The sequence below is a fragment of the Malaclemys terrapin genome, chromosome 8, assembly GCF_027887155.1.
Source record: "Malaclemys terrapin pileata isolate rMalTer1 chromosome 8, rMalTer1.hap1, whole genome shotgun sequence".
Classification (NCBI taxonomy): domain Eukaryota; kingdom Metazoa; phylum Chordata; order Testudines; family Emydidae; genus Malaclemys; species Malaclemys terrapin.
In genome coordinates, this window is record NC_071512.1 from 56,187,216 (window position 1) to 56,213,818 (window position 26,603).

At 44.3% G+C, this 26,603-nt stretch overlaps 1 protein-coding gene across 1 annotated transcript in view; it reads right to left on the reverse strand.

The window, feature by feature from the left end:
• NMNAT2 (nicotinamide nucleotide adenylyltransferase 2) overlaps nucleotides 1-20,260 on the reverse strand; it is an 86,267-nt gene extending 66,007 nt beyond the window's left edge. Inside the window, exon 1 of the mRNA XM_054037616.1 lies at nucleotides 20,097-20,260. Within this exon, the coding sequence (XP_053893591.1) occupies nucleotides 20,097-20,181 (85 nt within the window). The 5' untranslated portion in view covers nucleotides 20,182-20,260. The remainder of the gene's footprint in view (nucleotides 1-20,096) is intronic.
• Nucleotides 20,261-26,603: the final 6,343 nt, after the last annotated feature.

A 26,603-nucleotide genomic window follows, 5' to 3' on the forward strand; every position in this document is an offset into this window, starting at 1 on the left:
CTTTGTTCTGTCTGTTACTACTTGAAACCACTTAAATTCTACTTTTTTATACTTAATAAAATCATTTTTGTTTATTAAAAAACTCAGAGTAAGTGATTAATACCTGGGGGAGCAAACAGCTGTGCATATCTCTCTATCAGTGTTATAGAGGGTGGACAATTTGAGTTTACCCTGTATAAGTTTTATACAGAGTAAAACAGATTTATTTGGGGTTTGAATACCATTGGGAACTGGGTGTCTGGGTGCTGGAGAGGTAACCTGCTGAGCTGTTTTTGGTTAAAGTCTGCAGCTTTGGGGGCACGTCCTAGAACCTGAATCTATGTTGCAGCAGGCTAGCGTGTCTGGCTCAACAAGGCAGGGTTCTGGAGTCCCAAGCTGGCAGGGAAAAGGTGCTCAGAGGTAATTCAGCACATCAGGTGACAGTCCCAAGGGGGTCTCTGTGACCGAACCTGCCACAGTGTTGCACACCCCTCTTCTTTCTCTGACCAAGAGCTAGGAGAGAGAGATTACAAAGGGCTAGATACCATTTGTTGATAGGGCCCTTTCCATATACCGTGTATTCACACACAATTAAGGACATAAAAATAGATGTCTGTGATTCTCGTATTGTGTAATTTGGCCCCTGCCTGCCCCAGCTCCCAAGGCTCATGGGCGGTGGGTATCATAGCCCAGGGGAGGCTCCTAACCCAGGCCGTGGTCCTGCCCACACTCCGCCCCGAGGCCTCACCCTCCCTACTCCTCTCCCCTGAAGCTGGCAGAGGCTCAGACTCAGGCCAGCCAGTGGCCTGGGGGTCAGGCTGGTGCCCAGGGACTGGGGCAGTCCAGGGGAGCTGGAGGGGTGGGGGGCGGCAAGCCGTGGCTCCTCTGACTGTGGGGGAGCTCAGGGCTCTGACCATGGTGGGGGAGGGGCTTGGGGTAGAAGGGGGTAGGGCCGGGGGCTAGCCTCCCCGAAGGTGTCTTTACCTGCCACCCATGCCAAGGCTGGATATTACCATGAGCTACTGAGGGCTGGTCATTTTCTGCCTGGCTATTTAAATAAATTTTCGTGCAGAAAACAGTAACCCACATATGCTAGCACACTTTATCTTCTTTTTTAGCTTGCAGAACTTTTAGGTCCCAAATATTGTTTCCCTCCCACAACTTCCAAATAGGGCAAAGAACCAGCAGTTACTAATTAAACAATTTCACGGAGCAATACCTATAACTCAGAATAGCAAATCAGAAATGTGTTTATAGCATCCTTTCATGGCCACATAGATGATAGTACATTGAATCAGGTTGGGTCTTCATTCTAAACAGTTGAAATGGTGTGAAATTAAACAACCTGGAGAGTTGTATATTGCACATGATACCGCTACTTTGCATTCTAGTTCAAGGGTCTGAATGCACTTTGCAGGCATTATTGAATTAAACCTCCCAACACCTTGGGTGGTAGGTATTTTTACAGATGAGGAGAGCCCAGCCCCCATCAGAAGTGGCAGTGGGGCTGAACCCTATAAAAGGAACTTTTCTCCCAATTGTTTGTATTATATGGGTGTTGACAAGAAAACACTCAGAATAAAAGTCACTTGCCTTCCCAATTAATCAGGTTTAATTTCCGGGTACTAGTGATATCAAGACGCTACCAGTTCTTCAGCCAGCCATAGAGACTTCCAAGACAGTCAAGACCTGAATTTCTAATGTAGAAACAAGTAATAGGAGCTCTTTAAGGGTAATATCCCTTTTGGGAGAAAAATGGGGAGAGTGCAGTTTCCAGGCATTGTTGGCTGTTGGAGCAATAGAGGCTCCAAAGGAGCTCTGGTAAAACCTTTGTGGACAAGTCAGTGTTTCCGCCTTGTAAGGTGAGTGTGTATAGTTTTAAAGGCTGGGAGTCATGTGACTTTAGCCCAAGGGATAAAAAGCAATTGGCTGCTGGATGACTGGGCAGGGCCTATGGAAGAGAATGAGCAGAACTCCACAAGGTTCCTGAAAGGCAGAGTGAGGGAAGATATATCTGTAGAGGGAGCACTACATGTGATCTGTGGCTGAGGCTGGCTACAAATATTATATGTTCCTGTCTTGCTCCCTGTCTTTGTTTTGGATAAGCAGCAGATAAAACACCCCTCGCTCTAGTGAAATTCTGTGCATGACAGTAAACCTTGAGAGGAAAGTTAGAGAAGTATTTAAACAAATCTTTTGCTATGTATTAAAATGGTGCAAGGAGCTTCAATTAGAAAGTTTTTAATCAAGTCATTTGGGGTTTGAGGAACATCACAGTCGAGACTTATGCGCAAGTGGGGTTATGTCACTGAAACCTATTGCTGGCTAACATTACACTAGCCTTGTAATTCATGGTTGCCTATCGTTCCTTCTCTCTATAATGCAGGGATAGGCTTTCTAATTTACTGATTAGAGAACTTGTTGAACATCTCCGTTCTGGGGCGTAATGTTGTGCTAGTGAATTACATGTTTTACTGAGCATGCTCCTCATTCTTCTGTTTTATTCTCCTGCTCCCAGTGATGTTAACACCAAATCTTTCATTGACTTCACTGGGAGCAGGAGCAGGCCCTTCGATTATCAAATTCTTCTTCCCAAAGGCCGCACTGACTTACTGAAATGTCCTGTAAGCCACTATGATGGTTAATTTTTATCTCCAAGCTAATTAATCTCTTATACTTTTTCCCCCCATCATCACAATGTGCAGTCACATCCAGCCAGTCTATAAAACAGGAACATTGAAAGGGGCTTTAAATTGTTGCTGTAAATTAATTTTCATGGATTTTGAAAAGCATTTTCATGCATTTCAGATCCACAAATATAAATGTCCAGTGAACTCCTTGAAATATATATGCTGCAAAACTTTGAAAGAGAGACTTTGAAAAAGTTCCAGAAAAAGGATACCTCAATTTCCTACCTATGACTATTCATTAGTCAGCCACGCAGACATCGCATCAGAGACTCAGTCCAATCCCAGATAGAAAGTTATCCTTCTGATGACTAGTGTAACTTGTGCTGTGACCATATGTTGACCATTGATTGCTTTCTCATAGCAGAGTGAGATTAGAGGTTTTTAAAAAAAAAAAAAGTCAGTGGAGGACTGAGTGATCAGTTCACAGTCAGCTGACCCAGAAATGGCAGAGCAACTGCAACAGATTTTAGAAGCATGGAAGATTACCTTGTGGTGGGTGGGCAGTGTGTGTATGTTTGGGGGTGGGAGGGGAACACAGAGGAAACAGTCCATTTTTGCTTAAATATAGACTCAGCTATCAGTGATTTTTAGATGAAATGTAGCCCTGAAAGGATAACCCATCTGAGGAAGCATTACCTGGGCATCTGGAGACAACCTGGGCATCCCTAGGTTTATGATCTCCTATCAGGGTTGAGGGAGAAGAGGAAAAAGAAGAGACTTGCGGAAGTCTTAATAAAAGTCCTGACACAGTGATGCAGCTTGGAATGGTGCAGCCTGTTATTGACGGATAACAATTGGGCTAACCATTGATGATGACACTGAGGAGTGGAATATCCCAGACTAGCATTGGGAGTGTGGAGCAGCACAGCAGTTCCCGTCAAACTAGGAAATATACCAGTGGGCAAGGAAAAGCAAGGTGCGCTCAGAATTGCATATGATGCAGAAGCCGCTGATGTAACTCACCAGGACAGGAATTGTACCCTCTTTCCTGTCTGGAAAATGCCCACTATTGCAGGCACTACCATAAACTATACAAAGAGACAGTTCAACTTAATTGCACAGAGATCTCAATCTGGCACTAATGAGAAAGTCACTCGGGCCTTGATGCTGGAAGGTGCTCAGTGCCCCAGTATCCAAAGATGGGAATAGGAGCTGTGAGGATGCTCAGTGTCTTGCAGGACTGAGCTTGTAATATGTATAGTTCAGTCCTGTGGGGGGCCGTATTTCTTCTAATACTATATCTGTTTTGTATTAGATAAAAGACCACCTTACTAGAGTCCTCCAAGCTCTTTCTGAATGTGAAGTGAGAAGAGACTGAAAAGCCAGGGTGGTTTATATATTCAGTAGTTAGCTAAACTGCTAAAAGCAACTGCTGGAAAGAAACTGATAAATCTGCTTCAAAATAATCTTTTCTACATAATGTATAATTAATCTATGGAACTCACAGCTACAGGATATTACTGTGGTGAATTGCTTCGTAACTTTCAAAAAAAAAAAAAAAAAGAGTAGACAGCTCTACATAACAATAGTATCTACAATTACATGAGTGAGGGAAAGATGGCAAGGCCTATCCGTTTTCATGGTTTGCTGCATTAGCTGATCACGTGATGGGGTTAGTAACACTATCCATCCATGGTACAGCATTGCGCATTATGGAGGGTGGTGGGGAAATTACATCTTCCTCTGAAGCTTCCAGCCTGTGTGTCATAGACAGGAGAGTGGACCTATTGGTCTCTTCCAATATGATAAATTGTATGTTTTCAAGGGAAATCAGTGAAAAATTGATACAGGCAAGAGAGCTTCAGCATTCAGTGTGAAACTGCAGCTGTGGATATCAGTATGTGAAACAAGCCGTCATTTTAGTGCCAACCATGAAAGTGAAAATCACGGCAGTTCTGATTGACTCCAGCTCATTCTGAGCAGAAGATAGTTGTGGTAGCATCTATGTCCAGTCAGTAGAGGACAGTCTGCCACTCAGAGGGAACGTGCTCTCTGTTTCCCACTTAATCCACAAAATGCTTATTGCAAACTAGATTTCACCTCTGTATGTCTTTTCTTTCTTGTCTGATTTCCAAGGAGGGTTAGGAAGGCAGCAGCTGCCTGAGTCTGGGCTGTGTCTACACTGCAAGTTAAGTTGTGACCATAGCATGAGTAGGCAGACCCATGCCAGCTTTGATGTAACTAGCCCAGATGACAATAGTACTTGTAATGCGCTAGTCACCTGAGTACAAGCCTGCTGAGGCACCAGGCAGGGTTCATACTAGGACTGGTGGATCACTCTAAGGCCTATGCTGCTGTGTTTATGCTACTATTGTTACCCATGCTAGCTAGATTAATGTTAGCTTGGATATGCTACAATTATACCTTCACTTGCAACGTGGACATACCCGGAGATGAAAAGCTGATATGGGCTGTATAGCTGGGCTTAAATGAGCTCATTAGTACAGGACACTGGTGATGCTCTGACAACATCTAAAAGCAAGCCACGCTTCAGTAGGATGCAATCAAAGCAGCACAACTTGAAAACAGACCTGCAACGAATCCTTTGGATGTTAACACTGCAGATTGTGTGGGCTCTATAAATATCATACAGAAGAATAGATTCTTAGCTGGTGTAAATCTGCATAACACTGTCGTCTTCAGTGGAGCTACACCTGTTTACACCAGTTGAGGATCTGGCCCAGAATCTGCATCATGTGGCTACATTTTATTTCAGTTAGGGCTTGTCTATACTTACCGCGCTGGTTCGGCGGCAGGCAATCGAACTTCTGGGTTCGATTTATCGCGTCTAGTCTGGACGCGATAAATCGAACTCAGAAGTGCTCCCCGTCGACTCCGGTAATCCTGCTCGCCGCGAGGAGTACGCGGAGTCGACGGGGGAGCCTGCCTGCCGGGTCTGGACGGGGGTAAGTTCGAACTAAGGTATGTCGACTTCAGCTACGTTATTCACGTAGCTGAAGTTGCGTACCTTAGTTCGATTTGGGGGTTTAGTGTAGACCAAGCCTTAGACTCTAAATATCAGTGGCAAAAACAAGCTATTTGGCGAACAGAGAAGAATGTATTCCAGCTATTTCACAGCTCCCTTTTGAAAAGATTGTTACTGCCTTGGCTCCACAAATCTATTTCAAGGGTAAGTGTGTAAAAAGAAAACCTGCTGTAGGAGCATTTTCCTTTTCCTCCCTCTGGAGTAGCCTGTTTTGCTTTACATCAAAAGTCAAACCACATGACTGAAACGGGACAGCGTCCTGGCCTGATAGCCCAGAAGAGGCTGTGATGCACAGCTCAGCCAATATCAGGCTTGTCAAATGATGTCAGTAACATTTTTTTTTTTAAATCCATCCTTTTTCGCTGGCCTAATTTCCCTTCTTAAGCATTTCTAGTTGTTTTAATTTTTGAGCTATTGTATCATACCAAGAGGAGCACTTTGTAGCTTCTGGCATCTGTAATATTATTCCTTTAGGCAGATACACAGCTTGTGCACAGGAGTCTGAGAAGCAATGGATTTACAGCCCCAGGTCCTTGGCCGTGGCAAAGGAGTGCACCGTACAGCTTGTACCAGTGGGGTGCAGTTTGAAGTTAATCTTGGGTTGGCTATGTGCCAGGCTAGTGCCCCAAAGCCACCCAACAGGCCGGTATTGTAGCTGGAGTACAAGGCAGCCCTGGCCGTGCTCCCTATACCAGCTGCAGGGATGGGGCTGGAAGAGGAGAAGCTTGCTGCACTGGTTCTGCACACTGGGGTGATCCTCCTGTGTCAGCTTTAGTACTGCTTTGCATCCTCCGCATGGAGCGGCCACAGTGCAGGGGAGAATCTGTGACCAGACCGTAGTGTGTGCGTCAAGGTGGTTTCAGTCTACGTTGCTTTGGCTAGGAGGGAGCTGGCAAAGAAAGGAACAAAAGCTGCAAGCCCCAGAACTGGCAGGAAAATGGGGTTGATGTAAGACTAAATCAGGCAATTAAAAGACTAAAACAAAAACAACACAACTTGTATGTTTGCGGCAATGAGCAGGAAAATGTATTATGCATTTTAATTCTAGATACTGATAAAAACGAAAATACCAATGAAACTAAATGTACACTTGCTGTGCTCAATCCTGGAAGAGCCGCAGCAGTTCCTGGCACGTGGGGCTGGCTCCAGCTCCCTGCTCCGGGGATTGCAACCCAGTGCAGAGAGTCACAGCATCACTCATGTTTGGCCCGCCCACCCCTCCATTGTGAAAGGGGCCAATGGGCCAAATTTCAATGAACGGTGCTGCGACCGAGCGTGTGGGGCTGCAGTGCCACTCCGCTTTGGCCCAGTGGCTCCTTCATCAAGGGGACACTGAACCAAACCTTAGTGGCACTGTGATCTGGCCTGCCAGGTTGCAATGCCACTTGGCTTGGGAGCCTTCTCAAATGGGGAGTCGGGGGGAGGGGGGGCAGGACAAAACTACCCTGTCAATGGTATGCACTGTATGTAATGTGCATACAGCTGCAGGCAATCTGCCTGTGCCAATGTGGATTTGAAAACATTTCACCTTGACTTTGAAGGGCCAAATTTTGGCTCCTCCTATGTGTGTGAGTAGTCCTACTGGAATCCATGAGACTGCTTACATAAGGGAGGTGAGCACGATTTGAACCACAGTGGCTTCTACTTCCCAGATTGCCATATGGTAGCCCTGTCATCTTTTATACTTCAATTATTTGTATTACAGCAGCACCTCAGAGGCCCACGTAGGGCTCTGGGCCCCATTGAGACAAGCATTGTACAGAAACAACTATCCCTGTACTGAAGAGCTCACCATGTAAATAGCCAAGGCTAGCAGAGGAAATAGCAATCAGGTGACGTGCCCAAGGTCACGCAGTAAGTCAGTGGCTGAGCTGGGAATAGACCCTCTGTTTCATGACTCACAGTTTAGAGATCTAGCCATAGACCCCACTGCCTCTCCTCACTTCCACCTGCTACCCACTGAGTCAACGTATGAGAAGTTGCTACAGTGACACACTGGAGACTTGCAGGCCTCTCATCACAACCCTGTCTCCTCTGATGGGATAGTTCAGCAAACGCCAGCTTTCTTTAAGAATCTATCCCCAGCACCTGCTTTCTTTAGAAGAGACTGTTGACAACATCTTTGCACCGAGGAAGGCAGCTGGAGGCAAAGATTTTCCTTTCAGACTCGCAGACCCAGCTGCAAGATCTTGGAAACAAAATGGGTTTCTTATGCATTTCCCCTGATGCTAAGGCACAGTAAAATGTGCTCTCCTCAGGGAGGTCTTGAGCTCAATTAGGGCTGTTGGATTTCCTTCCCAAGCGTACATTGCTGTGATTCAGATGCTGAGCAATTCCTGACACTCTTCCCCTGGGAAGGAAGAATCCTGTTTGTATGCAAAGGGAAGTTCCTCCTTGTTTGGATTTTCCTTTTGCCAGCCTATCTCCCAAACCAGAAAGCAGCGTGAATCTCACTGCACCCCTATATTGGGGTGAACTCCTGGGCGTCGCTCATGGTAGCATCCTCCAATGACAAAATGCATTGGTGTCTTAGGATTGTTTTTCCATGGGGACCAAAAGATAAAACTGTATCTATGAATCTTGTGCTCAGACCCATTGCAGGAAACCAGCCCCCACTGGAAAGGGGGAAAACACAGGTGAGCACCAGCCAAACCACTGAATCATGATGTCTCCCAGGGAGCTGATTTAAGATCAATAGTTTTAATAGCACTGCTGCTTAGAGGGGACTGGAATTCTGCCTTGGGCCTGATTTTTTCAGAGGTATTGAGCACATGCAGGAGTTCTGGGGGCTGACAACACCCCTGAAAATCAGGCCCCTAATCGGGAGGATGCCTTTGGATGCTGAAGTGGACCTTCTGTGTATCTGAATCCCATGCTGATTTGTCTGCTCTTTTAACACTTTCCAGCCTTTCCATAGCTGCTGGGAATTGTCTCAGCTGTCTGGTCCTGGCTCATACTACACCAGTGACACATGCAGAGGAATCAAGCCAGGCATCTCCTTACTGCCCTGGGCGCTGGGTCTGCAGCAGTTGCAGTCCCTATTCCAGTGCAGCTAGTGCTCTTAATGGGGAATTCCTTCTTGGTCTGAAAGGCCATTCACTGAGGGCATCGTGATTCAGAGGTGTTTCCTGTAAAACTATGAGGAGTGCAGCTACAGTAGGGGACCTGGGAGCCAGGACTCCTGGGTTCTATTCCTGGGTCTGTCCCTAGACTTATTGGGACCTTAGGTTAGTCATATGGTATCTTCTTTGCCCTTCCATTTTCTCAGCTGTAAATTGGGGCTAATACCTACCCAATGGAGCTGTGAGAACAGTGTCTAAAATGCTTTGCTAGCCTCGAATGAAAGACGCTCTAGAAGCACAAAGCATTATGCTTGATTATTGGTATTACTTATTATTATTTGTGCCTAGAGCCCTCCACCAGAGCAGGGCTCCATTGTGCTAGGTGCTGCACAGACATGCGATAAAAGACAGACCCTGTCCCAAAGATTTTACTATCTCATCTGTCCTCACAACACCCCTGTGAGGTAGGGCAGTGCTCTTATATCCCCATTGGAGAGATGGGGAACTGAAGCCTGGGTAGACTGTGGCTTGCCCAAGGTCACACAGAGCAGGGACTTGAACTTAGTCCCAGGCCGGCACCCCTAAACACAGGAATATGTATTATTAATCATACAAATTAATTCCTTAGTTTCCTTTGCAGCACATGGGCTCCCCCTATTAAAACATAACAAACTAGCAGCCAGAGCTGCGTAGGCATACTAATAAATGGCAAGTATTTTATAAATGAACTGGGGCCTTTGTTTCTTTTCTAACAAAGTTATTGGGTTACATTTCTCCAGTCTGGGCTTACTTTAATCTTTTTATTTGACAATGAGATCCAGTCCTTCCCCCATTCTGTTAAACAGTGTTGTTTTAGACAGCGCCATGGTTTATGGAATGTAATAAACACTGCTAAATATTTAACAGCACGTAAATATTTTAGAGAGACCCAGGAAGGGTTAGGGATGGAGTTTAAGCTCTGTGAGGCATAAAGAAGACAAAGGCTTGGGCCACAGGAAGCTAAAGAAGAGTGCTGAAAAAGAAAGAGTCTATTGCAGGGGGGAAGAATGTATTAATCTTAATTCTTAGCAGGATGGTAGCATCTAGATCCCCAATGTACTAGGTGCTGTACGAGTGCAGTGACACTCAGTGCCTGTCCTGAACAGCTTGCAGTCTAACTAGACAAGACAGACAAAGGCTGGGAGGGGACAAGCAGGCAAAGTTGACTTACTCAGGGTCACAAAGTAGGTCAGTGACAGGAGCAGAACCCAACTGTTTTGACTCCCTGCCTAGTACCCTGGGCACTAGACCGTGTTGCCTCTCAAGGAGCCTCTCCCTCCTCTCTCTCTGTGTGGTGGAGGAGGCCCTCTGAGCAGGGACTGCCCCCTTTCTGCATAGAAAGGAGACTGTCAGCTGCAGAGCACTGTCCCTCTTTTCCCCCCCAGACCCAGCACAATGTGCTCCGTTGGCTTGGGGGGCTGCCCAGGGAGGAGAGATGGGCTGAGCCAAGGTGAGTGTCAATCTCCCTCTTGTGCCTGTGGAGTTTACAAGGAACGGCTAATATGACCTGGGTCTATAGTGTCTTTTCCACACAGCCCCCTCTGCAACAGGGGTTCCTCTTAATGGGGAATCCCAAGGTAGGTGTGGCCAGGAGGAGTCCCTGCTAGGGTGGCACTAATGGAGCTGCTAGGGACCAGAGCTGTCATAGAGCCTCTATAAGGATGGTGCTGGCCTCCCACTGACCCCTGGGATCTCTGCAGACCCCAGAAAATTGGAGGGCCTGTGGGGGGGATGGTCTGTACCATGACAGGGTGCACACTCCACATCCCTGCCTTGTGGAATGTGTGAGGGAATCTCCACGAGAGATGTTTGCAAAGACTTCCTCTCCTGGCTCCCATCCCCTGCATTTTACCACATCCAACGCCATCATTTCCTATGACCAAATAAGGCTTTTTAGTTATTATTGGCCTGAGTCTGCTTGCGCTTACACATGCGCAAGTCAGGCTAACTCCACCACGTTCCAGAACGTGATGCCAGTGGGAGAGAGATGAGAACCAGGCCCGCTGGTTTAAATGGCCATACAGTGGACACCTTTATATACCGAATGCTGTTTATTCTAACTGCCTCTGCACCACAGATGTTCCTGCCACTTTGAAATGGTCCCCCTTACCCCAAAGCGCTTACAGAACCGCTATTCTCCTCTATTGTTTGGGGATGTATTAGAAATCAGTTACCTCCCAGCCAGAAGAGACTAAAGCTTGCAGTGAAAAGGGAGGAAGGAAGGATGCTACCATGCTGTCACCCCAGACTTATCCAGGTTGAAGAAGAGATGCTTGGACAACTTCCCCACCTTTGCTGGCTATGGTAGACAGAAATGTAATGCATTAACTAGGATTATAAGCATATGTAGGGTGATCGCATGCACAGAGTTGGACTGATTTCTACATAAGGGGGGTCAAGAAGGAAATGCCCCCTTTCCTGGGGGACATTAGTAGGGGCCTTGGGGTTTCACCTTCCTCTGGAGCATTGAATTGGGATCATGGGTTGGGCATATCCCACACCAGCAATTTCCAGTGTCAACAAGGGGCCGTGGGAATTGCTGGAGCTCTGGTCCTTCCCATTTTTTCTACATTGTTCTCTGTCATAGTTTTCAGTGGTTTCGATTTCAACGGCGGTTTCTCCAAAGCCCCACTAATGGTACACCCAGAGCAGTGTAAGGACAGCATCTCCCTACACTGTTTGTGGGCCTGAATCTACACTCTGTTACCCCACTTTATTTCCACTGAACTAAAACTGGTGCATCCAGGTGGAGAATCAGGCCTATCTGTCTGTGATGTACCCAATAGCTGCTAAAGTCACATTACCATCTTGTGCTCTATCAATTGATTGAGATAATTTTGTATAAAGGATTCAAAGGTGAAATGCAATGGAAAGACAAGCCAGCCTGACAGAAATTTTTAGGTCTTACTCACATATTGCTGAGAAAAATCTCCTCGTTTAGGTTTCTGAGTGACCTTCATTGGATGGGAATTTTGCTTGTGGTCATGTGCAGATACTATCACAATTGAAGTGAAAGTAGGAAAAGGGAAATGTTAACATCTTGTTCAGGACATGGGATTTCACAAGCTGTGGGGTTCTGAGAAGAGATCATGTGATTCAGCTGCTTTTGCAGTCCAGTCATCTCCACCACTAAGAAAACCCTATTTTTAAAACTCAAGCGATTAAAATAACAAAACAAAGAAACTCTCCATCTCCTTCCTGTTCGTTACTTACAAAACTTAGTCTCTTTATCTTAGAAGCTTATTTACATAATGTAACAGATTTCAGTGGCTCCCCTTCGATGGTTGCTTTGATTAATCAAAGCGCAGCCCGCTGGGATTTTTAATTGCTGGAATTTTCTTTGAACTGTGCTGCAATGGAGTTTTTACTTTGGGCAGCAAAGCACTTTCTTATTTCTTCAGTAAAAATGTTTCAGATCTAATCTTTTGGTCAGGAGATAGGTGGCATGCACTCACCATTAGTAGGTACATAGATGAATAGATATGGGCAGAAATTCACTTCACATTAGACAAAAAGGAAAAAAAAGAGGGTTGTAGCTGTGATTCACTGCCAATATGAATGTGAACTAGAGGGCGCTATGTTCTGCTCACCAAATTGCCTGTGATGCCACAATCCCAATGACTTATTTTGTAACTGTTGGGAAAGCAAATGTACTTTAAATGGAGGGTGGGGGTGAGGAGCTGAGAGATTCATCTTGGATAAAAAAAAAATCTTTAAAGCACCTAAGTGATGTAGGCTCTAGACCAGAAGCTGGGATTGGATGACAGGGGATGGATCATTTGATAATTGCCCTGTTCTGTTCATTCCCTCTGAAGCATCTGGCACCGGCCACTGTTGGAAGACAGGATACTGGGCTAAATGAACCAGTGGTCTGAGCTGGTATGGCTGTTCTTATGTTATTATGTAAGCTCCTAAGAGAAAAGCATTTCCCTCTTGCAATAATAGGGTTCTATCAAATATACTCTCACAATAACCCGGCATGCAGGAGATTAGAAAGGTTGTGTGCATATGGATGTCATAGATGTAATTAAAATCATGGGTTAGTTAGTAAAGTCTCACTGGGAAAATCTGTAGGAGAAGGTTCTGCAGGGAGGAAGGAAAATGCACCAGGTTCCCCTTGCAGTGTTCTCCCCAAATCACTCTGTCAGGGATTTGCCCCATGCACAAGGATCAGGCAGGCCATCCATGGATCCTGAAGGATAAGGAGAGACCTGGGCCTCCCACTGACACTAGGCCTCCCTGCCCCCAGGCAGCTGGGTTCCAATGGACCCACACTACCAGGGGCATCTTCCATCAGTGGCTGCCTCTGGAACTCACCATGAACAGGGCTTCCCCAGCCTGGGGGAAAGGCAGGGAGATCAGCATAAAGCTGCATTAACTTTTACATGATTTCCCTATGGATTTAGGGGTGGACAATATATACACCCCAACCCATCACCCCCTAGCCCTGTAAAGGGCCTTGCTCAGGATCCAGGGAATTCAGGAAGGGAGGGTGCTGTGGAGGCAGCTGATCCTCCCACCTTTCTGGCTGTAGTATGGTGAGTGGAACTGGAAAAAGAGGTTTGGGTTTCAGGAGGAGACCAAGTTTGGTGGGTCACCAGAAGCTGTGGAATGCAAGCTCAGGACAGATTGCTACTAAACGAACAGAGTTCTCTTACTCTACAGGTAATACTGCCTTCTATGCATGCTCAATAAAGAGCTCTTTCCTACAACTCTGCCTGTCTGCTGTATCCCTTATGGCTAAGGAAAGACTGAGAGAGCTTCATGTAAATCTTGGTCGGGCTAGCTGGCCCATGCTTTGATAAATTTCTTTTCTAGTGTCACATCCTAGATCATTTAACACTTGAATGTACTTTTCACCATCTATGCAGTTTGTTTACATTTGACTTTGCACTCTGCTGGAGATTTAAACTAGACCGGTGGGTTCAACTTTGGTTTCTCATCAGCTTTGCTTCCTGGTTCTTGTGCCTTAACAGGTTGCTGTTACATGGGGATTACCTATGATAGAGGGGAATGATTTAATTAAAAAGCAAACACACTCTTGTCAGCTGGATGCTTGCCAATTTTTGCATTGTTTTGTTAGTGGCGCTGCACAGATTATTTTTTTGCTCTTGACATTGGTTGTACAGTTTGTCCTTTGGTAGCATTGCTTTGCCTTTTTAACATTAAGGAGGTGATGGGGAGCTGTGATATAGGCAGATCCCCTTCACAGCTGTTGGTTTTCTTGTCTTGGCACCTCAGGGTGTGGGCCATGGGCGTATCTCTCATTGCAGCCGCCCCATCCTTCTGCATACAGAATTGCAATCAGCTGGGGATTAGTTAGAAGTAGGCTTTGCCTCAGAAGTTCTGCTTCTTACAGTATTACACATACTGTGCAGAGCTAGGCAAATGCCACACAATGTTTTGCTGAGTATTAACTTGAAATGAAAACTGAATTCAATTGAGTTCAATGGAACCACCCTATGCATGTGACTAAGGCAAGCAGGTATGGCTTTTAATGTCTAATATTTGAGGTCTTTTCCATTTGTTTTTAACTGAGGACTTCGTTCTGAGACTCACACTCAATTGCATACTATTGTGATTTTTGTATAGGGTCTGTTTTCATATAGTAATGCCTGTTTTGGAATATAAAGGAAACGTGATTTCACTTAAATTAAAAAGAATCACAAATATCTCTATCATTTTAGATTTTATAAAACAAGCCCGTCCCTCCCCCTTCCCCTTTTATAAACAAAACTGAGATTTGGATCCTAAGCAAAGTGGACAATGTTCCTTTAAATATACAAAATGCTACCCAAACACTGTGACTCAGACTACACATACATTTCAGAGTACATATAACATTACAAACAATTCAAGGTGTGTTTTCAACCTATTATGGTGTTATCAGAACCACTTCATATGGGTGGGTGCATAGCCTTATACCTCAGCTGCATTATACCTGCATATATTATACACATATATATAAAGAAAATTAAACTTGGATAGGGTTAATGGCCTGATCCTGCAATTACAAAGTGTGGCCAGACAAACTCAAGACAAACTCAGCTGGGCCTTGGCTTGAGTAGAAGACTACAGGATTCAGCTCCACAAGTGAAAGAATGAGTATCAGCCTTTACCTGGCATTTCCTTTTTCTGTTAGTTTGTATTTTAAGCAGATACAATTTTTCTGATATTGAAGAGCAAGTGTTTCCTGTCGGGTTTATGAGGGCCATTGCTTTACCTGAGAGAGGAAGATAGTCTCTTGAATACACATTTAGTTAGTTGTTTGGAACACGTTATTTACAGAAAGCAGCACTGTTCTGCTCTTTGTTGAAGACAGAGTCAAAGAAGCCACAGAAACTATGGGCCAAATCCTGCTTGCCTAGCTCATCTGATTACTCCCACTGACTTAGTGGGCTGGCTTCCATGAGTAAGATGGCCATGATGTAGCCTTAAAAGCCCAGTTCTGTAACCTTTGCTCACAAGAGCAGTCCTTACTTGCTATGAGAGTTCTCAGCCCTTACTCATGCCAGTAATCCTACTGGGGTAAGTATGGGCTGATGGTTAAGTGAGGGTTGCAGAATTGGGTCCAAATGTATAATGTATTCATAGATTTTTTTAAGGCCAGAAGGAACCTATATGACCACGTGATCTAACCTCCCACATAACACAGACCAAAGAGCCTCCCCCAATAACTCTTGCACCAAGCCCGTAACTTCTGATTGAGCGATAGCATATCTTTTAGAAAAATACCCAGTCTTGATTTAAAGACTCCAAGTGAAGGAGAATCCATCACATCCCTTGTTCCAATGGTTAATTCCCCTCACTTTAAAATGTGAGCCTTATTTCTAGTCTGAATTTGTCAAGCTTCAGTTTCCAACCACTGGATCTCATTCTACCATTTTCTGCTAAAGAGCCCTTTATTATCAGCAATCTCTTCCCTGTGTGGGTACTCATAGACCTTGATCAAGTCACCTCTTAACTTTCTCTTGGATAAACTAAATAAATTAAGTTTATTTAGTCTCTCACTAGAAGGCATGTTTTCCACACCTCATATCATTCTTGTAGCTCTTTTCTGAACCCTTCCCAATTTTTCAACATCCTTTTTGAAGTATGGACACCAGCAGTGGACACAATATTCCAGTAATAGTCTCAATAATCCCATATACATAAGGTATACCACCTCTCTACTACTATTTGCTATTCTCCTGCTTATACATCCAAGGATCGCAATTGCTCTCTTAGCTACAGCATTGCACTGGGAGCCCATGTCCAACCAGTTATCTACCATGATCCCTAAATGCTTTTCAGAATTGCTGTTTTCCAGAATACAGTCCCCCATCTTATAAATATGACTTACATTCTTCATTGCATTTTGCTGTGCTAAAACATATGTTGTTCAAATGAGCCCACTTTACCATAGCTGACCTGGTCCCATCAGTAATGACACAAAAATTGGTGGAGTGGTAATCTGCAAATCGTACTAGCAATTATTTTATATTTTCTTCCAGGTTGTTGATAAAGATGTGGAATAGCAATCGTCCAAGAACAGATTCTTGTGGGACCCTGATAGTAACATCCCCACTGGATGACAATTTCCCATTTACAATTGCTTTTTGTGATCAATCAGTTAAACAGATTTTAATCCATTTAATATGGGATGTATTGATTTTTTTAAAATGTTGATTTTTTTCATCAGAACGTCATGCAGGACTAAATGCTATACAGAAGTCCAAGTACATTATGTCAACACAGTTACCTTTATTAACAAAACTTATCTCATCCAAATACCATAACAAGTTTGTTTGACAAGACCTATTTTCCATAAAACTATGTTGATTAGCATTGGTTATATTATCATCCTTTAATTCCTTGCTGACTGCATCTTATGTTAGTCTATCCATTATTTTGCTCAGGACTGATGTCAGACTATAGTTTCCAGGGTCATCCTGTTTACCCATTTAAAATATTGGCACAACATTTGCTTTTTTTCAGTCCTCTGGAACTTCCCCAGTGATTCAAGATTTGTTAAAAATCAGCTATAATAGTTCTGAGCGCTCCTCAGCAAATTCTAAAAGAATATTTTTGGGTGCAAGTTATCCACTCCTGATTTAAAAACATGTAACCTTAATAATTGCTGTTTAGCATCCTTCCTAATTGCTGATGGAATAGGAAGTATTTCTTTATCATTGTAAGATATGAATACATCCTCAAGATTCTTTCTGAATGCAGAACAGAAATATTGACTACTTCTGCCTTTTCTGGACCAGGATTGATAACTTTACCATCTTGATCTAGTTTTTGAGTTATGCCATTACTAGAATTTTCATGTGTTCCTGATATATTTAAATAACTTTTTCTTGTCCTTTAATCATACTGGCCACAGATTAATTTACTGATGCTTTTAGCTTTCCTTATCAATCACCTGCATTTACTAACTGCCAATTTGTATTCATTACTATCAGTGTCCACATTTTTCTATTTGCTATATTTATTTATTGTTGATTTCATATTTGGTTTATGACTGCAGCATTGTGAGGGCATTTGTTTTTCACTTAATAAAACATTCTTACACAATTTCCAATTATTCACATTTTTATGTTTAAATATTTCCTCCCATCCAATTTTGCTCATAATTGTTTTCAGCTTTGGGGAATTGGCCATTTAAAAGCACCAAGTATATTATTGGTGAGGACTATATTCTGTTTGCACATAGAAAAGGAAATTAAATTGTGATCACTTGCACCTACACAACAATCAGTTTTTAGTTTGGTTATCAATTCATCTTTCCTCATCAGAATGAGGACTAATACTGAACAACTAAGTTAGTTGCATTATTTTGTGTATTCGAAAGTTATTGATAACTTTTAGAAACTCCAAGTATGTTTTACCAGCGTTGGCATGAGACCTCTAGCATATATCCATCAGACTGAAATCCCCCATGATATTGCACTTTTTCTTTCCACACATTATTGATAGATGATTAAGGAGCTGCTCTTTCTGTTCCTTGTTCTGATTCGATGGTATATAGCAGACCTGCCCCCTCTCCCCAGGACCCTGTCTTGTGATTTATCAGTTAGTGCATTGATCCATAAGCATTTCAGGTGCTGTCTTTCCGAACTGTCAATAATTCTAAAGAAGGTAATACATTCTCTCCCCTTCTGTCCATTCTTTGTTCTAAATCGGGAGTTTCCAGTGATTTCAACATTTCAGTCATCTGAATCTCCCACCAGGTTTCACTAATACAAATCAGATCAAATTCCTTTCAGAAATTAGTGTTTCTAATTCCTTTTTTTTTTTTTGTCACCTAGGCTTCTAGCACTTAGTATTTTAGTTGGCTCTCTGTTTAGCATTCTGGTCTATCACACGCAAGAGCTGGAGCTGACACCTTGGTCCAGTCTCACATTTTCCAGTCAGATAGGAAATGAAAATGCCACAGAGAATAAGTTCCTAGGAGAGAGAATCCCCCAGAGAATAAGTGGCACGATGCACTCCAGAAGGCATCCTAGCCACATGTAAGACCATGTTTGGTATTTGTCTCTGGTTGTGTTGAATCAGGGGAAATTAAAATGGGAGAATCCAAGAGCTTGAAAAGATGCACCAAGAAGAATAGAAAAATAGTACGTAATGGTTCTCATTATGGTCTGTTGTGTAGGTACAACCTGAGCATTGGTTCCCACCCTTTCTCTGCATGGTAAAGTGGTATCAAACAGTTCTCAAAATACTTTTCTGACCTGCACAATGGCTTTGCTTTGAATTTCTTTACACATTATCTTAAAGGTTGTTGTTTAAAATAAGATCCAATCTGGTTTTGTGGGTAGGTGGATCATTTCAAAGGGAATTTTTGTCAGTTTCTAATTTAAATGTGATGGGGTGTGTGTGTGTGGGCGGGGTGGGTATGAGTGTGCAGATCTCTCCAGACCCATATTTAAGAACTTCGGGGCAAATTAAAGCCTAGGGGAAGATTTTTGGACAACAGAGTTGTATATAGAGCCCCGTGTAAATAAAGGAAGATCTAGTGGATTCTTACTCATCTCTAGCTGTATCTATGCACACAATTTATACTGAATTAAAATAGGTTGTGAATAGTACCCACATCTATTAACCTGACTTCACTCATGTTTATCCCTTCGGGGAGACAAGGTGGGTGAGGTGATATCTTGTATTGCATCGACTTCTATTGGTCAGAGAGACAAACTTTGGTGCTTACCCAGAGCTCTTCTTCAGGTCTTTTTGGGAATATTATGGGCTTTTTCTCTATAGCACTAGCAGGAACTTGTTCAGTTTCATTAATCTCTCATTGAGATGTTTAGCTACAATCGTGTGTAATCAGCCCTTAAAAATGCCAAGGCTTCCTAGCTAACATGACCTTGTCCCCTCACTTCCCGGACCTCACCAAACTGAGTGTGCTTCAATATATCACATATCAGGCTCTTACTAGCAAGCAGGACATTTCAGCACCTTCACCGCGGACAGCGCCCAGCCCTTAGCATTGATCTCTCACCTACACCTGGCACTTGCTCTCCTACTGGCACCAAACAATAGCCGCTGACCGCTCTTCTGACACCAGCCAGCAAGCAGTGAACCCATCCTGGGCACGGTGCTCCTAGACTCGGAGCAGCGAAGCCCCCTCCCTTCCTGCTGCCAGCTGATCCCACATGGCCAGGGAAACCCACTCCCAGCCTAGTGCCACCAGCTCTGAGCCAGGCAGGGCCCCTCTCCCATCCACCCACTCACCCCAAATCCTGTGCTGCCATGAAATCTTCATCTGACTGACACCGAGCCCCTAAAGAATCAACCAATGCCACATCTCCTCCTGCCCACTCCCACCCCCAGGGAGATCCCTCACACACACCAGATTGCTCCCCCTGCCCATCCCCAAAGCCCTTGCAGTTCCCAACCTCAGCCTAGGCAGGCAGAGCCTGGCTGCCCCTGGCACTGATGGCCCCTTGCCTGAACGAATGCCTAACAACGAGCCATTGCACCTCCATCCTGCCCTGGGTGCTCTCTCACCAGTGACCTCTGCCATGGTCCTAGCCCTGCCAAGCCAGCCACGCAGGGCAGCCCTGCTCGCTAGGTGCCCGAGTAGGGTGACCAGGTGTCTGGATATTAGGGGCTTTGTCTTATATAGGCAACTATCTCCCCTGAAAATGTGTCCCCATTTTTCACCCTTGCTATCTGGCCACCTTAGCCCCAGGTCCAGGGCTGGTGCAATCCAGCTTCCCTGCGCCCCGGGCATGTGGCCTCCCCGCAGAACAGGCCGGCTCCGATGCAGCCAGCATCCTCCCTGATGGCCCGGCGCCAGCAAATTCAATCGCACTGAAAAATACAGGGGCGGGGATGGGGGGGGGAACTCACCGAACATCTGGATGTGCCCCTTGGTGATGGGGTTGAAGCTGCCGCAGGACAGCAGGATAACGTGGGTCTTGGTGGTTTCGGTCATGGTGCTGCTTTTCTGCCAGCTCGCTCCTGCCTCTTTTTGTGTCTCGATGTGTCTGCAGAGGGAGGAGGGAGGCGAGGCGCAGCCGGCGCTGTGGGCTCCAAGGAGCCGAGACAGACGCAAGCAGCATCTCTCCCCTCCTCCCTTAACGCTTTCAGCGCCAGAGAGGGGCTGCTGGAGACACACACACAAAAGAGAGGGGCTGCTGGAGACAAACATACACACACACAGGGGCTGCTGGAGACCGACAGACACACATACACACTCTCAGCAGAGAGGGGCTGCTGGAGACAGACAGACAGACGCTCACACCCTAGAGAGGGGCTGCTGGTGCCTGGAGATATACTCACTCACACAGGCACACCAGACAGGGGCTACAAGCACCTGGTTCACATTCACATACACATCAGAGAGGGGTAGTTGGAGACTGGATCACATTCACACCCAAAATTAGCTGTCGCACCAGGATATTTCTGGAGTCAGCCAAATTAAAATGCCTGAATAGAGAACAAGTCTAGCCACTCCTACTACCCTGAAACTCTGGCCCCGGGCACACCCGGGTACATCAGCACCACAAAACTCAGGACGCAGCACATGACTCCTGCCAGAGGCATACAATTTTTGCCCTTGCCACCCAAAGAGCATGGTATGAGTACAAAACAAGTGTAGCCGATCCTGCTGCACTAAAGTATTCCAAACTGTGATGTAGCCCAGTGCATGAATGCCACAAACAACCCAACAAACTACATATCTGGCAGCTGGATCTTCAAAATGTTTGGCCACAAACCCCAGTATGTACAAACTAAATAGAAAACAGGGTCTACCCCCTCCTACTTTGCTAGGAAAATATGGACCTTCATGCAGCCTGGCCCATAGCCCTGGAAAAACACACATCTATTACCTAGCAAGATCCAATGGTTGGAATCCGAAGCTAGTCCAATTCAGACTGGCAATCAAGCATAGATGTTTAACAGGGAGGGTAATTAACCATGGGAACAATTTACCAAGGGTTGTGGTGGATTCTCTATCACTGGCAATTTTAAAATCATGATTAGATTGTTTTTGGAAATATATGCTCTAGTTTAAAAGGAGTTATTCTGGGCAGGGTCTGCGGCCTGTGTTACAGGGGAGGTCAGACTAGTCACTAGATGATCAGAATGGGCCCCTTATGGCTTGGAATCTGAATCAATGGATCCTGCCAATTTTTACTCCAAACTCTACTGTCTAAAGGGGGGGGACACAGCAGTTCCCAGTGCACCAACCTCCGCCCCCTGACTCCTGTTGCACACTGGCACAGCAGTACCACAATAATATGTATGTTATTTATTATTTGTAGTACAGCAGCACCTAGGGGCTCAACTGAGATCAGGGCTCCATTGTACTAGGCTCTGTACACATAGTAATAGACAATCCACACATGCTCACACCCCACTACCTCCCCCAGAGAAGGGCTGCTGGAGACTGGATTTCCCCCCTCATATACACACACCTGGGAGGGGCTACGGAAGACAGGCTTCCCCTCCCCCAACACCACACAGCTAGCAGGAGCTGTTGGAGCCGAATCCCCACACGTACACACCAAGAGGGGGCAAAGGGGCACTGAATTTCATACACACACACACGTACCTAGGAGGGACTGTTGGAGTCTGGGTTACACGCAGCACAAAGGGAGCCTGGATCTCCTCTCCCTCCCACTCCCAGGACTGGATTACATTTATACACTCACACCAGAGTGGGCTACAGCAGACTGGATTCAAACACCCACAAATGCTCTCCCTCGCCCCCCAGCTCAAGGGTATCTCTACCCCTTGAATTCCTCCTAACCCCAGGGAGATTCTATCTGCTGCAAGCAGCTTCCTTCCTCACACAGAGTAATTCTGCATGCAGCTTTCTCTTTCTTGTCCTTCCTCTAACAAAAACACAGATTTCTTTATGTCCTTTTCCTTAAGAGATTTCAAAGTACCAAACATTTATTGTTTATACTGCAGGCTCTTTGTCTCTGCTAGTCCCACAATACTGTACCCATCTCTCTCTTTTTTCTCCCTTCTGTCTCTCTGTCTTTCATCTCTGCTAACAACAAAGGTCTGTATGGCCCCAGTTTATGTATTACTCTTACGGTTCTCACTATCAATCTGCACAATCCCCTGTTTGCTAGTATGGATGAATCTTTTTATTTCCAGGATTGTACTTGAAAAGTTTTGTTTTGCGAAAGGCCACAGATCCAAGTTCTGATAGCATTCGATGAAATCCTTAAGCCAATTGGGAAGTTCTTCCAGCTACAGAGAATTCAAGCCCATTTGTGCAGGAAAAATCTTATTTATTACTTGCATTATGGAGACTGGATTTCCCCCCTCATATATACACACCTGGGAGGGGCTATGGAAGACAGGCTTCCCCTCATCCAACTCCCCCATTGTACTAGGCAATGCACAAATACATAGCAAGAGACAGTCCATCCATCCCAAAAGTGATGGGACCCAGTAAAACACATACACATGGAGTTTCTTTAGACCCACTGTACACAGAGGCTGTCCTTTTTCCCTCTGACTGGATTGCCAGTGTCAGTGGGAAAGCTGCCAAGATGTTGAAAGAATGTTTTCTTTCCTTGCCTCTTTTTTGTGTTGTTCAGCTGTCTAGAATTCCAGAGGAATTGCAGCATCACTGAAGCCCTGGATGAGCTACTATGAGGACTGAGTTTTGATGGCATTTCTTTTCTCTATAGACAAGCTTGTTCAAACCTCTTCGTCGTTGATACCTCACAAGCCCCCTTCTGAATAGTCCTTGAAATCTGAAGGCTCTTGGAAAGTCTGACAGGGACCGTTTCTATCCATACTTCTCATCTGTCAAAATTAAACAAACAGCATTCTCTGCACATAGCATAGAAAATAGGAAGCAGTTTATATGCAGCAGCGAGGGCTCTTTTAAGAAAATACATTGACAACTAAAATGGAAGAAGCACTAGAAAATACTCCCAGGCAGAAATAAATTGTGTTAAGGTTTTCAATATCTCTCAGCCACTTCAGGGGGAAAAGCCTTAAGGGAACATTGTTTCCTCAAAACACAAAAATATTGGAAGTCCTGACAGATCAAAGTTCACATGACTGGTTTGAAAAAAAACCCTCCAGCCATCAGCTAGGATGAAAATAATGTGCCACAGTCAGGCATTAGAGAGAGCCTTGATGCAGGAATCATTGGGTGAGGTTCTATGGCCTGCATCATGCAGGAGATCAGACATGGATGTTCATAATAGTCCCCGTACTGTCTTAAAACCGCACAGAGGGCTTAAGTGGTATAAATGTGCTGGTTCTCTGCCTGGGGGTGAATTTCACCATAAGAATGGTCATACTGGGTCAGACCAAAGGTCCATCTATCCCAGTAACCTGTCTTCCAACAGTGGCCAATGCTAGGTGCCCCAGAGGAAATGAACAGAACAGTTAATCATCAAGTGATCCATCCTCTGTTGCTCATTCCCGGCTTCTGGCAAACAGAGGCTAGGGACACTATCCCTGCCCATCCTGGCTAATAGCCATTGATGGACCTATCCTCCATGAATTTATCTAGTTCTTTTTTGAACCCTGTTATAGTTTTGGCCTTTACAACATCCTCTGGCAAGAAGTTCCACAGGTTGACTGTGCATTGTGTGAAAAAATACTTCCTTTTGTTTGTTTTAAAACTGCTGCCTATTAATTTAATTTGGTGACCTCTAGTTCTTGTTTTATGAGAAGGAGTAAATAACACTTCCTTATTTACTTTCTCCACCCTAGTCATGATTTTATAGACCTCTATCATATTCCCCCTTAGTCATCTTTTTTCCAAGCTGAATAGTCCCAGTCTTGTTAATCTCTCCTCATATGGAAGCTGTTCCATACCCCTAATAATTTTTGTTGCTCTTTTCTGAACCTTTTCCAATTCCAATATATCTTTTTTGAGATGGGGCGACCACATCTGCACACAGTTTTCAAGATGTGGGTGTACCATGGATTTATATAGAGGCAATATGATATTTTCTGTCTTATTATCTATCCCTTTCTTAAAGATTGCCAACATTGTTTGCTTTTTTGACTGCCGCTGCACATTGAGTGGATGTTTTCAGAGAACTATCCACAATGACTCCAAAATCTTTCTTGAGTGGTAATAGCTAATTTAGACCCCATCATTTTATACGTATAGTTGGGATCATGTTTTCCAATGTGCGTTACTTTGCATTTATCAACATTGAATTTCATCTGCCATTTTGTTGCCCAATCACCCAGTTTTGTGAGATCCTTTTGTAGCTCTTCACAGTCTGACTGGGACTTAACTATCTTGAGCAGTTTTGTATCATCTGCAAAATTTGCCACCTCACTGTTTACACCTTTTTCAAGATCATTTATGAATATGTTGAATGGGACTGGTCCCAGTACAGATCCCTGGGGGACACCACTATTTATCTCTCTCCATTCTGAAAACTGACCATTTATTCCTACCCGTTGTTTCCTATCTTTTAACCAGTTACCAATCCAAGAGAGAACCTTCCCTCTTATCCCATGACTGCTTACTTTGCTGAAGAGCCGTTGGTGAGGGACCTTGTAGAAGGCTTTTTGAAAATCTCAATACACTATATCCACTGGATTCCCCCCTTGTCCACCATAGTTAATGATCTGAAATAAAATGGAACAGAGTAAGTGTATGTGCCAGACATGCATATGATGTTTAGTCACATGTTCTTTTAAAGGAACATTGGCAGAGGTCAGATTTGGCCTTGCATTTAGGTTTTATAAAAATAAGTTTTGACAACTAGGCAAACCTATAGAAATGTCTCCCTTTTTTTTTTTTTTTTTTTTTTTTTTTTTGCAATTCAAGTGTACACCATTTTTTAAAGCAAATGAACATTCTCCTGCCAGTCTCATTGCAGCATTGTGCTAGGCTTTGAGACCCTAAAGGTAAAGCTGACTGGTCTATTTTCTTTACATGGGCTAAGAGAGAGGCAAAAAACAAACTCTCAACCCCAACTAGTGAAAGGCATGTTCAATTTTTAAAGTTCTCTCATTGTTAATAGTAAACCAAGGTGTCATTAATAGTATAAGTAATGAAATTTTAGTGATTCAAGGTGAAACTTGTGTTCTATGCCTCCTAGATGGGCAGTCCAGGGAGAGGGAGAGCTAAGGTAGCTTAAAGCCCACTTTTATGCCATGTGGATTCTGGTGCGGTCTGGGGGCCAAAACAGACACTGGCCTAACTCAGGCAGCCGCGAAAATGTATTGTAGCCCTGCCTGGGAGCAGATCAAAATCTCCTATAGTATTGTGTTCTATGGCCCTGTCCACAGCCCTGCCCTCGCCCCACTCCATGAATGCTATGCTGGGGCTTGCAAGTGACACTGCACAAGATGCTTGCACCTGGGGCATTCTCTTCCAGTTGGGAAAGGGCTGTTACTGACTCCGTCCTGAGTAGGGTCAAGCGTGGAAGGGCGAATCCCTCCCATGGTGTTTAACCTGCCCGTGTCACTTGAAAATAGTCCTTTAATTTCTTGTGTTTGGTCAGAAGTTGAATATTTGGTTTGCTTATTAATATGAATACCATTCTGCAAAAAGAGAGGCTGGTGTCCACAGAAATGCTCTTGGTTAATCTTTAAGATTTTGTAGGGTCCTGTGAACTTTTATGATTCATTTTCTTTTGCAGCATTAGCCAATGTATATGTTACATGTATCATTTACAGCACAGTAATATGGATCAAGCACAAGGTGAGACTGTTGTATGTATGACTGTTGGGCAGCTATGCCAGCTGCATTGTATTGTTTTTCCCACACTGCTGTTCACTGGAATATCCCACAATGTCTTGGAACAGGACAACTCAGCATTTGGCCTAAGTGGATAGGAAAACTGTCAAAGGGGAAATACATTAATGTGCTGGCCAGGTACAAGATACACATGGGGAGATAATTCCATGGACCAATACCTGGAATGCTAGTATCCAAAACACAGATAAGGAAGATACAGGACAACAAATTAAGAAACTGGTCCCAACTGGGGGGCTGGATCTTAGGTGATGTATAAAGTGCTTCCTAACTTGTAAGCAACCATCCTATAAATAGCTGTGATTATTTGGGGACTGTATTTTGGGCAGCAACTGCATAAGGTGAACTGAACATGTTGCTAGAACCAGCTTCCCAGATGGATAGGTGATGTATTAATTCTTTCTTTCCTGTATCATACTGTTTTGTTGATACATTAGCTGAGCTTGGTTATTGTCTATTTGGTCTCTTGAGCATTTTTCATATTGAACCACAAATGTAGTCAGAATCAATCAGCTCCACATTTTTTTTTAAAGCAATAATGTATTTTAAAAGAAATACATCTTCAGAGACACCTATGCCTACCCTTCAGACCAGCAGGCTAGCCGGACTGAGCTAGAGAGCTAGATCTCAAAGAGGCTTCTGCCTTGAAA